Genomic DNA, 14,562 nt, shown 5'->3' on the forward strand with positions numbered 1-14,562 from the left:
GAATTGGTCCCAGATTTCTTGTGTTCTTGTTCAGAGAGGACCTGGTTTGGTAGTTCTAGCTGGACTGTTTCAAATGAGACAGTGTCAGGACTGCTTTGCATATGGCTGGGTCCATACTGAAAAGGCATGGTGGGCATAGGTAATTGCAAGTGGCTGAGATTAATTCAAGCATTCCATCCCTTTGTTTTTGTTGCAACTTTCTAAAAGTGGCACTTTTAGAACTGTGACTTAAACTCCAACTTTACTATTAAAGAAGGTTTTAAATTACAATTCTTTAGAGACCAAACTCAAAGTTCCTACCTGCTCCAATTGGAAGTTATCACTTATAAAATATGACAAAGTAACTCAACTTTATCCTATGAGAGAAGCAGTCCTTGCAATAGTGAAAAACTAATTTATGGGGTTTTCACTACCAGGACATGCAAAAGTTAAAAGTAAATATCCAACTCCTCAAATACATAGCACCCTGTCATATGGGCTGTTTAGGGCCTACCCTAGGGTAGAGGTCTATGTATTAAAAGGAAGGTTTAAAACTACACACACAGGCTGGGTGGCACAGTCAGTGCTTCAGGCCCATTAGTAGTAATTAATTTGCAGGACCTGGGTACATGTAGTACCACTTTATTGGGAGCTTAGAAGCAAATTAAATGTGCCAATTCTGTGTGAGCACAAGCACTTTAGCATTAGTTAAACGTGGTAAAGTATGCAGAGTCCTAAAGGTCAACAAACATGGGTTCAAAAACAGGAGGGCAACATTTGGGAATTACCCTGCAGAGAGGGTCATGTCCAACACTATAGTTTGGGAATGGGCAAACTCGGTCACTCACTGGCAGCAAAGAAAACACTAGCCATTTTTGAGTGTTTTCTGTTCTATGTAAGTTCCTTTTTCACTTGAGTTCCTATACATGGTTGATCCCATATAGAATGCTATGCTGATCTTCCACCCATCCAATCCACCCTTCCATCCCCATCCATTCATCTATCCTTTGGTTGTGTATACAGAACAGGAAACTATAGGATATATAATGCTAAAGTAGGATTGGAAATGCTAATGGTCTCATTAGGAGTTTGGTAGTCATGAGACTGCCAAACTAGTGGTGACAGTCAGACCCTTGCAGCTTTGGCAGTCCTACTGCCAAATTGTGACTTTGTGGCGGCAGCGCAGTCAAGGCGGTTGCAAGATTCAGCTCTTGGAGAGAGCCTGAAGCCAATGCCGGCTAGACTGCTACTCCTCCAGCAAGTCGGGCACACTCTTTCCATGCACCCTGTTGTGCATGGTAAACACTGCATCCTCCGACATTGCAAGCATGGTGGGAACAACATGGTTCCCGGCAACAATCCACATGGGCTTATTACGCTGAAGCCCTTTATTGTGGCTCTTTATCTGCCTTTCCGCCGACCTTCTCATGGCGGTGTCCCTGCCATGAAATCGTCGATGGAAAGGGAAATCACAATACACACGCCGGTGCCAATGCTGGCACCACCACGATTGACCACCACTGTTCCTACCACCACATGCCATTGGTAGTGGCAGTCCAAACACACGGATGGTAATTGGGTGGTTGGACCGCCGAGAAGGTGGCAGCCAGACCAGCAAAAACAAAAAAAGGTGCGGACTGTGTGCAACGCGGAAGACTGGGGGTTTGAATGTTATTACAGGCTTATCAAGGTCTCACTTTCATTGCAAATGGATAATTTTGGAAGGTTTTTTCTTTGGCTACACCTTAAAAGAAATGAAGTATGGATTCCTCAGTGTGAACTTGTACTACTATTGAGTGATGGACACAGTTTTCTTAAACAGGAAGGAGATACATTAATGCTGGGTGCATCAAGGGATGGGTCCAGGCCTTGAAAAAGCCACATTAGTGATGAAACACGTGTTGGCTGTCAATTAATGAATAAGGCTATTGCTGATTTGAAATAAACTATACATTCATTATAAAGAAGACGTTTTTTTCTGAAGAAAGAGAAAACATGGACTTGTTCTGAATATTTATTCAACTATATGTTCTGCACGTCCAGTATAGAGTGTTGTGGTTTGTTGTTGATATCTGTATGTCATATATCCTTTGGGGTACATGCGCATGCGTTGAGATAGTGGCACATTCAACCACATTGCACGACTTACTTGATAAATACTTTCATTGTACTGTTGGACACACATAGGAAGTGCATATTTCTAACCATTACTTCCACCTTGTTTTGTATGTATCAAAGACAGTAAGGCAGTTCCAAGATTGCCAACGTCGTAATCAGCCCCTAAATTGCTTAATTTTAGCAAAAATGTATAGAAACAACATAACTATTACAAAGTTTATTAATTATTATCAGTCAACACAAATATTATTAGTATAAATAAAATACCACACTGTGGCCTAATTAAGACTTCAGTGGTGTTTTACAAAGACCGCCAAAGCTGCGGGTGCCAGATGGTCACCCATGCTGGCCATCTTCCGACCGCCATATTACAACTACTGAAGGATTTCCACCACAATTTGGGTGGAAATCCATCAGCAGTAATGCTGGCGGTCGGCAGTGCAGAGGCGGTTCCACAGCCCTCACCGCCATGGCAAAAGAACTGCACCCACCATATTACGATAGTAATACGGTGTGGCAGTGTCCTGATGGCGGGGCGTTGCTGGTGGTGGAAGCGCCGGGTCCCGTTACCTGGTGGACGACCTCCTCTGTGAACAAGGTAAGTCGATCGTCCGACAGGGGAGGGGGGGGTCTGTTGTGTGTGCTGTGTGAGTGGGTGTATGTCTGTGTGTGTGAATGTGTGTGTGTGTGTGCGTGTGTGTATGCATGTGTGTGTGATTGTTGAAGTGAATACTTGTTGGTATTTTTGTATGAATGCGTGTCTGTTGGTGTGAGTGAATTAGTGTATGTATGCGTACGGGTAAATGTGTGTATGTAAGTGTTGGTGAATGCGTGTATGTTAGTGTTGGTGAATGCATGTATGCGGCATGCGTATGGGTATGCAGGGAGGGTGGTATATGGGTATGCAGGGAGGGTGATGCTGTCATGGAAGGAGGGGTCATGCAAATGAAGGGGCGGTTTGCGGGAGTCGTCGCCGGCAGCATTTCCGCCAGGATTTTCGTGGCGGTGCTACCGCCATGGAAAATCTGGCAGACAGACGACACGTACTACCACCGATGGTCTTCAGAGGACCACCGGCTCGGAGGTGCTGTCCTGTGGCTCGGCAGACCTACTGCCATGGCAGTACCAGTGGAGATGTGGCAGTTTGGCAGAGACGGCCACTGCAGTCCTGGCGATCTTCAGACTGCCAGGGTCATAATGAGGGCCTATATTCCCGCAAACATGCCAGCTAACAATTAAAATGTAATAAAAATAAAGAAAGTATAACACAACTAAGCTATGAAATAAATAAAAAAGATTTTTGTTTTAAATTGAAAACCTTTTTTTAATTTATAATTACTTAAACACCTTCTCCCCATTACGGTACAAACTGAACAACACACACCTAAAATTTTACTTAACATAATTATCAATTAAAAATGAATAATTAAGTAATTATTAACTAACAATAAATTATTTATTAATTCACTTCCAACCCTGTAACCCTAAAACAAAGCACACCTGACATATAATCTAACAAAATAGGATCTAAAAAATATCATAATTGCACAATTTACATAAATAATTATCTATTCCATGTTTAATAATATACATTAATTATTAATTAATCATAACTAATATACTTCCCACTCTGTACCCCCTATAAACACTACAACCCACACCTAAAATATAACTTAAAAAAGCAATTAATTAAATAGTTTACATAATTAATTTTAAATTTAAGACATTAAGATAATTAAAAATCAAGCATTAATGAATTCTAATTAAATTACGTTACACCCTGTGCCCCAGCAAAACCCATAACATGTACCAGAAATGTAGCTGAAAAATCAATTACTTAGAGAATTTACAGAATTAATTATCAGTTACATCCTTAATATTAGTTAAAAAATAATGATTAATTAATTATAATTAAACTACTTCCTACCCTATACCCCTACAAAACCTCCAACCCACACCTAAAATTTAACTGAAAAAAATAAATTAAATAAAGTGTTTACATAATTATCTATTACATCCTTAATATAATTGCATTATTTGCCACTCTATTCCCCTACAAAACTCACAACCCGCTATGACACTAAAATTTGCAATAAACCATTAAATTAAAAAACAACTAAAAATGTCCAAACTTTATAAAAAAATATGAGCAATATTTTTACAAACAATTTATAGCATATATAATTAAAACAGAAACTAAAACAGAAATAATTTAAAAACAATATTAACAACAGATATTTTTAATATCTATATTGACAGCATACATATTTTTGTAAACAATATTAACATAGATATTTTTGACATGGATATTTGAAAAACACAGATATTTTTAACATCAATATTACTTACCTATAAAATCGATATTTTTGTTAGTGATATTCCTGCATCACAATATTTGTGGGTCACGATACTTAAAAGTCAATATTTCTTTATCTCCATATTTTAAATTTAATATGTTGCCACTGGCTAAATGTTTTCCTGCAATAAAAGGTTTACATTTTAAAAAAATTGCCATTGTATATCATTTAAATAAAACATTACAAGTGCTTTCAAGCATGTATAGAAACTCTTCTTAGTGTAGATACATACCACAGCAAAATAGGATTCTTTTTGGTGCATAAAAGATGCTATTGTCTTTGAATTACATTACCATTGCAAGTCATAATGTTAATGTAATTCAAAGACAATAGCATCTTTTTTTTCATGATTTATGTACCTAGGGCTTGATTATGAGTATAGCGGTCCTGGGACCACCATACCCGCGGTGGTGCTGTGGCCACCATCTCCTTGGCGGTTCGACCGCTAGATCACGAAGATGGAAGTCAGACCCCCACAAGACTGCCACAAGACCACCGCAACCACTAGGATCCTTGATCCTGTGGTGGCAGGGGTAGGGAAAGCCATGATCAATCACGGTGGTGCAGATGCCGGCACCACTGTTTTGATCACGACCTGCCTTTCTGCCGAGCTTTTCATTGGGGATCCCGCCATGAAAGCTCGGCGGTAAGGCAGGGAAGGGTCCCCAAAGAGGGCTGCAGGGTGATTTTGCCCATTGGGCAGTGTGGCTGCGGGCACGTGTTGTGCCCCCCATGCCTGCACTGTTGGTGCAGCCTGTTTGCCATGCAAAACATTTTGCATGGCAACAGTGCACCCCACGTGCATCTGGCTCACTTTATGAGCAAAAGCATACCGCTGCAGTGCCACTGACACACCACCAGCACGGCAGAAGTGTCATGAGGTGGAGGTCGGGATGGCACTGGCTTGGCTTCTTTCTCTCGATAGTCGTAATGGCGGTCAGACAACCAAGCTCAAAATCAGCCCCTTAGTCTTAACATACATATGTGTCTTTGTAATTTAATAAAAGTATAAAGAATTTGAAAAACTCTTCTTTTTAGGATGATATGCACATGTGATGAAGCAAAATGCTCATATTTAAGAGAGCCAATATCTTAAGGAGGCTCCCCTTTGCCACATGCTGTATGTTGTGGTGAGCAGAATGACAACTGATAAGACAATCAGATGTAGGGGGCAAATTGAAAACCCCTCTATGCATGTACATGTATGTTTATTTTATTTATTAATCTCTTCTATTACATGAGACAATCAAAGCACCTTCTGATATCTCTAAACCAGACATAGCCATCAAGTAAGGCCCTAATAGCTGGTATATAGTGTTTCTGGTCAACTTGGCACAGTGTCATCATTTTGTTACTTATTGTCTCAAAGGAAAGGAAAGGTTCTAAAACACACATCATCCATATATATTCACGTTTTTCTCCTCAATATACCTACAGAATATGGTCTATGGAATATGTTTGTTGTTTCGGATGCAGTTTGTTTTTCAATTAAGCTGCTGGTCCATGATCTACTAAAGAAGTTCTTTGCAGTTGTGTATGTGTGGTTTTCACTAATGGTATTTCACATCTGTCCTCCAGATAACTGTGTGGAGTTCCAGAGAAATGATTCTTCCTTCAATACAACAGCAAAGACCACATCTCCAGTCAATGAATTTTGGGAGTAAGTGTGCTTCTATATATCTGTTCTGTACTGTTATATTGGCATTTACTTGTTGTGTGACCTACTTGAGTTATTTTATGCTTTTAATTATTAAACATTTGGTCAAACCTAATTGCTGCATGGGTATCTGGTGCTATTCATTTTACTACGTGACAAAATTACAGCAGCCCAGGAGTTGACATACAGCTAATCCGTGTTTAATGTTTAAAAAACATAAATGCACATGTCCACATTTTTTCTTTAGATGACACTGTCTACCTTCACCACTGACACCACTCACTTCAACACAAGGACTTCCTACTTCTACTATCTGTGCCTTCCAAAGCTGAACGTAATGCCAGACTTGACGTGCATGTGATCCTGCCTTATTTAAGAAGAATTTGGAGGGTTTATATTTATATTGAAAAAACTGGGCCAAATATGAAAATGGTGCCCTTGTTGGGTAGTAGAGGACACATACAATTAAGGTCCAGATTTCCATTTATAACCCTTGGTATCAATGATACTGCACCTGCTGCACTACTGTTTGCATTGCCTATCGTTCCCAGCTTTTAAAATCTTGGTCTTGGACCTTTTATTACATATAACTCACCACTAAGATAGGCCCTAGGTAGCCCATAGGGCAGGGTGCTCTGTACTTATAGGTGTTATATGTCTTGCTAGTGAAAAATTCTTACATTTGTTTTCACTACTGTGAGGCCTACCTCTCCCATAATAAAACATTGTAAATTCCTTATTATGGTTAATAAGCTTTAATTTCCAATTGAGAGCAGGTGACTATGGGGGTAATTTTGACCTCAGCTGTCTTTTTCCAAGACCGCCGAGGGACCGCCGTGAGGAAGACCGCCAGTGGTGGCGGTTTGCCGCTTGGCCTATTATGACCGTTGGCAGCTCTCCGTCCTTTTACGGATGGAGAGCCGCCAACAGCCATACTGGCGAGAGGCAGGGAAGTGGAGGTTGCTCCACCTCCACCGCCACGCCAACAGAACACCGTCCAGCGAATCACCTCCTGTGATTTGCCGTGGTGGTGTTCTGTTGACGGTGTGGTGTCGGCGGAGCAGCCCCCATGGCTCCTGTCCCCTCCCAGAGGATCGTTGGACCAGGTAAGTCGATCGTCCGTGAGGGGAGGGGGATGGGCGGTGTTGTGTGTTGTGTGCGTGCATGGCGGTGTGCGTGTGTGTATGTAGAGGGGGTGTGTGAGTGCGTGTATGGTTGCGGGGTGTTGTGTGTTTGGGAATGAGTGCATGTATGTCTGTGGGTATGTCTGTATGGATGTGTGCGTGTATGTTTGAATGTGGGTATGCGTGTCTGACTGTGTGTGTGGATGTTGGCATGTATGTTGGTGTGTGTGCGTGTATGTGTGTTGGTGGTGCCTGCGTGCATGTCATGTGTGCATGAGTGATGTTATGTTGGGGGTCGGGGTGGGGACGGGGTTCCTGCCACCTTTGGGGGGTGGCAGGGGTGGTGGGGGGGTAGGGGAGGGAGTCAGGATGGGGGTGGGGAGACCCCTATCAGTGTCAGGGAAGGAATTCCCTGGCACTGATAGTGCTCACCGCCATGGATTTCATGGCGGTTTCAAACCGCATGAAATCCATGGCGGTCAGGCGGGCCCAAATACCGCCGGCGGTATAGTGACGGCCGCCGGGCTGGAGACCCAGGTCTCCAGCCCAGCGGTCGTCTCCACCCTGGCGGGCGGTTCGGAGAAGCGGCGGATGACCATGGCGGTAACCGCCATGGTCATAATACAAAAAAAAAGACCGCCAGCCTGTTGGCGGTCTTACCGTCGCTTCTCCGCCTTCCGCCAGGGTCATAATGACCCCCTGTGTCATGTTTGGTTTCTGTGAAATGGTAGTGAGAGGCCCTATTTTTTGGTAAAGTTGCCATTTTTCTGCTCTTCAAACTTTTGTGCCTGTAGCCTGTCTTGGACCACAATGACTGGGTGCACCTGGAAGACTTTGTACATTTCCCCCCAGTCACACAATAGTAGGACTGGATGTGCCTTAATAGGCCAGCTGCTGGCAGGATTAGGGAGCAGAGCTGAGCACAGCTCCAACTGCAACTGAAAAGGGAATACTCTGCCTTCACATAATGGGCCACAGTTTCACTGCAGCCAGCTTGGAGCCAAGGCCAGGAAGTCGGGAAATTCCATGCACTTCAATGCTACTGTCTAGAAACTTCTCCCACCTTCCAGAAGGAGAGCACCAGGGTAAAATGAGGACCTCAGACACTAGATTTTCAGTACACTTTTGATAGGAAGAAGGACTGGTGTGCTACTTAAAGGACTGCTCTCTGCTGGACCACTGTCCTGCTTCTTTGCTGCACTACTGCCCTGCTGTCTCTGTTTGTGTGAGAGAGGAGAGCTGGACCTGCAACTTTATCTTAAACCCAGGATTACCTGAGTGACTCGAAGGGCAAGCCTGCTGACCTCCTGATCTGAGCCTCAGAGACATAAAAGGCTTCCCATCTTCCTATACCACTCAGTCCCAGCTGAAGTGATTTCCTAACCCCTAAGTGGTGCCCCTCAGGTTCTGGACCCTTGGTGTGACCTTATAAAGTTGTATTGAAGTTTTTAGGCTCTTCCCAAAAGTGAACGGGCCTGTTAGTGCGAAGACCTCACTGTCAGCAGCACCATGTAATGTAAAGCTCCGGTAGCTGCCTCTTCACGATACAGCAGTGACCACTCATGGGGACACCAACAGGGAGCTTCAGCAACACTCACCCATGATACCTGGCCTGCTCTCTATGTTACTGTGGCAGCCTCCTGCGCTGCCCACGCTGTTGCTCCCAGCCCCACACTGCGAATGGGACTCTTGGCACTGATTTGAGAAGGCAAACTTTCAGAGGATGGTGGTAGCCAAACTGCACTTCATTAACATTGGCCTGTACTTGTGATTTTGACCCGGTCCAGTGCAACCATAGCCACAGTTAGTGCTTTTTGGTGTTAGTCTCTCTAAAATCTTTAAAAATTCATAACTCCAGTTAAGTTTTGGGATTTTTCTTGTGTTATATTTTCACTTTATTACTATTGGTGTGCTGCAGAAATACTTTGCACATTGCCTCTAAGTTAAGCCGGACTGCTTTTTGTGCCAAGCTACCCAGGGTTAAGTACAAGTTAATTAGTGACATTTTGTGGTTCACCCTGCAAGGGATTATGGTTGTTGCTTCACCAGAGCTTACACCCCAGTCAACCAGCAACCCAATTTCTCACACTTTTGGGGTTGAAAGTGATTTAACCATTCCTTTGTGTAAGGAAAGTGTGCACTGTTGCTATAGCTGTCCACAGTGATACAAGGAAGCTTACACTATCTATAAAAATGGAACATGACTGTAATGAATTCCATTCTGTTGTATAAAGAATAGCTTAACTGTGTTATTTTTCAAAAGTGGGGATTTATCTCAGTATTGCTTTGTGTTTCTGAAAAGCATTAGCTGAAATAAGTATAGCAGAGATCAAGCAAGAGTACTTTCATTGTCAGGAGCAGCACTACTTCTTAAAAGTATCTTGTTTATTCAGTGCCCATGCCTTTTTATGTTTTGGGTACTGTTAGAAATGGGGTCTCTAGTTGGAAGTGGTTTGCCCCTTTTCCAAGTAAAGACCCTCACTCTAGTCAGGGTAAGGCCGTCACACAGCTAAGCTAACCCTTGCTCACACCCATGGTAGATTGGCTCAAGCAGTCAGGCTTATTTCAGAGGCAATATGTAAAGTATTTGTACACACACAGTGAAAACACCACAAACGTATATTTATCTGAGCTGAGTAAAACAAGACCAAAATGAAAAAATCCAACAGACACAAGTAAAGATACACATTTTCAAAGATTACTTCTTAGTATAGCACTCAGAAGCACAATAGCTTTAACCATGGCTATGAAGGCATCTTGACAGAGTTGCTTCCAACAGTCAAATGCCACTCGGGAGGGAGTGCAAGCTGGTTACCTTGGAAAATGATGAAGCAACAAAGATGTTGCACAAGTCAGGAAGGTGAGGCATCGCTGGAACAGGTGCAGCATCAGTTCCTTACTGCTACAGGGAGGTAAGGCATCGGTTCCTTACTGCTAGGCAGTGGAGGTGCGTCATTGGTTCCTTACGGGTGCAGGGGAGCTGATGGGGCATCAGTGGTGAGGAGTTGGTTCCTTACAACAAAGGCCAGGTTGATGAATCCAGTAGATCAAGATTTCAGGCGTTGACTTTGCGGTGTCACAATCACATCACTGGGCCCCAGGTCCTGAGGTGGAGGTGGAGATGGGTGTCATGGACGTCTGTGATATGGCACTCGGGACTCACGCTGAGGGGGACTTCAAAAGCACTACCAAGGCATCTGGCCTGTTTTGCAGGTTGCAGTCGTTGCATTCAGCATGGAGCATGGCTCCAGTACAGGCAGCAGTGTGGAGTTGGAGAGCAGCACCAGTTCCGAAGATGCTCTGGAGTTGATGTGCTTAGATTCTTCTTGGTTGCACCAGAGCTCACTTCCGAGGAACTGGATTTGGAACCACTTGGCGAGTCAGGACTCTCAGCAAGAGAGCCCAGACACGGGCAGGTGAAGTCTTTGATGACCCTGAGACTTCTTAACAGGAAGCAAGCTCAGTTCAAGCCCTTTGAGAACACTGAAAGCAGGATGCAGAAATACAAACCTAGTCCTTTGACTCCCTGGACAGAAACAGTAAGCAGCAGGCAAGCACAACAAGCTACAGACAGAATGGCAGTCCCTCCTCCAGTATCCAGCTCTTCTTACTGCCAGAATGTTTTCAGTCCAGAAGTGTTCCAACTATGTGTTGTCAGAGGTCCAGTACTTATACCCATTTCTGTCTTTGAAGTATGCAAACTTCAAGGAGAAGTCTCTGTAGTGCATAAGACCCTGCCTCTCCTGCCCTGGCTCCAGACACACTCCATGGGGTTGGAGACTGCTTTGTGTAAGGACAGACACAGCTCTATTCAAGTGCAAGTGGCAGCTCCTCCCACCACTCCAGCACAGGAAGACCCATTAACCTGGTGATGGGCCATCAGGATATGTAGGACACACCTCAGCTCTCTTTTTGAGACTGTCTAGATTGAATGCACAAACAGCCCAACTGTTACACTGACCCAGATGTGTATTCAGCAGACAGGCAGAGGCATGGAATAGGTAAACAACAAGATACCCATTTTCAAACTTACAACTCAAAAACCAACTTCATCAAAAGTTGCATCTTTAAATGCTGAGATCAGAGACCCCAAACTCCACATCTCCATCTGCTCCTAATGGGAAATTATACTTAAAAGATATTTAAAGACAAGCCCAATATTGTCCTATTGGAGCGATAGTCCTTGCAATAGTGAAAAATGTATTTAGGAGTATTTCACTATCAGGGCATATAAAAACACACCAGTACATGTCCTACCTTTTACATACACTGCACCCTGCCCAATGGTGCTGCCTTGGTACTACTTTAGGGGTGAATTACATGTAGTAAAAGGAAAGGTTTGGGACTGGTGAAGTGGGTGCACTTGCCAGGTGGACATGGCAGTTTAAAACTGTACACAGAGACACTGCAAAGGCAGGCGTGAGACACACAGCAGGGCTTCTCATCTGGGTGGCATATTCAGTGCTCCAGGCCCACCAGTAGTATTTGATTTACAGGCCCTCGGCACACATAGTGGACTTTACTAGGGAATACCATTTACACAGGGAGCACTTGCACTCAGGCACTGGTCAGCAGTGGTAGAGTGATCAAAGCCCTAAAGCCAGCAAAAACGAAATTCAGCACATAATAAAAAAACAGGAGGTCAGGAGCAAAAATACAGGGGAAACCATGGCAAGAGTTGCCAGGTCTAATAGATACAGTAATCTGTAGCTGTCTCTTGGTCATATTTACTGTTACCAATATACATAGAGTGGGCCCTGGGTCAGCTTATTGCTCATGATTGGAGGGATTTGTTGCCTATCCCAGGTTTGGCTTCCCATCCTTCCATGTGTCTGTGCTGATCTGAAGTATTTCGATCTTACTGAATTCTGACTGATTAACTTATACCCCTCCAAAGCAGACCCCTTTACTTTCTCCGACACCCTTGCTCTCCAGGTTGTTTCCCTCCTCAGTTGTTTTCACCTCCCCTTGGCATATGTTTGTTTACCTTTAACCATGCTACTCTGTAGCTCTCCTTCTCCTCTCTATTTGGAACCCTCTTCCTTGGCCCATCTCCTACTTCATTTTATTTTTTGGTGCTTGCTGTGCTATCATCTTTCAAATTAAAGGATCCACAAGCGTGCATGGGCATGCAAACGCAGCAAGCAGGTATGAATGAGTACGCATTACTTTAACAAACACATTCAAACATGTCTGCCGCAGATATTTACAGATTCATCAATAACATCTTTAAATTAGTTTGCTAAAATATTACAAATGCATTCAAAGTTAGTCACTGTAAATTAATGCACATTCTTGCTGCCCATTTCTGAACAACATTTGTTAAAAACTAAGGATGGCCACCATCTATGAGCGTGCATTCACGGAAGCCATCTTTGAATGGATTTGTAATACTTCAATAAACTGTTTGCAAAGTAGCGACTGTGGATTTGTGCACATTTACTGTGGTTATGTAACCCAAAAAAAACAATACGTTTCACTGCAAATACTTGCTTTTAATATGTTGATAAAATAACCCTGGTCCCTAAATTAGCTGCCCATGGACTCCGCTAGCAATCTCAGGTACAAATAAAATATTGCAACTAGTGGTGGTCTTATATTTCTTTTATTCAATGAAAAATATTTTTAATAGAATAGACCTTGGTAAAAGTAGCGGATGAGGCACATTACATTTTCTTAACATAAACCAAAGATAACAGTACCATTAAGACAGATCTTTTTGAGAAAGACTACAATTGAAATAACAAAATACCAACATAGCATTCTTATACATTCATAGAAGATGAACAATTTATAAGAGTACAAATCACCAACCTCTAAATTAGGGAGCAATTAATGAAGTAATGAAGTTTGTAGCTCTTTCTGAATAGAGAATGAAGAGCAGAATGCAAAATTGGAGGAATAGTTTCCCAAATCGTGTAAGTATAATCTGAAAAGGCCTGTTTTTGAATTCTAGTTCTTTGAATATTAAGGGGCCTATTCACAAATTGCATTTTGCAGTACCTTAGGAGTACCACAATAGAACCACCAATGTATTACAAAATGACATTCACCAACCTGCATTCAGAGGTCTACGTTTCCGCCTTAGCTATCTTTTGTGTGCAAATATCTACACACATTCAGGTATACGTTTCAGTAGTTAATGTGGGAGGGATGGGTGTAGTGGCTGGAAAATGGAGAATATTTACAATGGGTGTGGTTTAGGGGGGACTAGGGAGTGGACAGGGGTGTTGGTAGGGGTTTTGAGAGGAACAGGCACACACCCATAAAAGAGAAAGCACATTGCTATTCACTGACTGCACTTCCACAGATACTACAGACAAGAAAAGTCCCAAAGCAGCTGTAAATGTACTCCAGCTCAGAGCTCGAATAAGTTCAGCAGCACACATAGACAACAAGAGGTATGGCATCGTTCTTCCAAGAAAATAATGAGGCCAGCGACTTAAAATGAAAGGTCTGAACAGCTGAATGGAGAACATATTACAAAGGATATGAGCAGCATTTCAGTATTCACGGATAATTGGCATTGCTGCTATTTAAATGAGATTCAAAAACCTCAAAAAAAGATGCAATTCTCAGTAACTGGTTCAGTACCTACTGAGCAATTTTACCTTGTTGTGCAAATGTGACCAATTGTAAACTTTAAGAATATGTATTGTGTGTCGTGAATCAATGGTAAACTATAAGAATATGTGTTGTGTGCTGTGTTGTTAATGGTACCGAGAGGCCAGCTTCAGGTCGTCGTGATCTAATTAAAATGGGAAGATGGTGTTGAAGGATGAGTGTTTGAAAGAAGCCTTCCTTTTCTAGGGATAAATACTGGGGGAGTAGGGATTTGCATTTGAAAGAATCACACACTCTCTTTTAGTTGGCTTCATAGCACCTATAAATGAGAGGCAACAAGTGCCATAAGCTATAGCTTCTTTAAGATAGAGTTGTATGTGACTGAATCATGCCTCTTGTCCAAGAAATCCCCAAAATCCCCATGTAAAGACAAAAAACACTGCAAGACAGTGTCAATCTTTGAGACACTCTACTGGCTGTGAGTAGAATGGGGACACATGGATGATCCCAGCAGGAAAGAACAACATCTTCCAGAGAGAGTAGATTAAAACTAATCCAAAGTCTTACTTTCTCCATGCATTGGGACTAGGGGCCAGATGTACAAAAGGATTTAGGGCCTGATTTAGATATTGGAGGAGGGATTACTCTGTCATAACAGTGACGGAAATCCTGTCTGCTGAAATATAAATAACATTATATCCATGGGATTTAGATTTCTTCAGACAGGAAAGCTGTTACCGGTGTGATGGATTAATCCCTGAGC

At 42.7% G+C, this 14,562-nt stretch overlaps 1 protein-coding gene across 1 annotated transcript in view; it reads left to right on the plus strand.

Moving 5' to 3' along the window:
- The window catches only part of LOC138287578 (sodium- and chloride-dependent GABA transporter 2-like), a 633,422-nt gene that overhangs the window by 167,090 nt on the left and 451,770 nt on the right, over positions 1–14,562 (plus strand). The window contains exon 4 of the mRNA XM_069228136.1: positions 6,033–6,114. Coding sequence (XP_069084237.1) covers positions 6,033–6,114 — 82 coding nt within the window. The remainder of the gene's footprint in view (positions 1–6,032; positions 6,115–14,562) is intronic.

This window comes from Pleurodeles waltl, chromosome 4_1, assembly GCF_031143425.1.
Source record: "Pleurodeles waltl isolate 20211129_DDA chromosome 4_1, aPleWal1.hap1.20221129, whole genome shotgun sequence".
Taxonomy (NCBI): domain Eukaryota; kingdom Metazoa; phylum Chordata; class Amphibia; order Caudata; family Salamandridae; genus Pleurodeles; species Pleurodeles waltl.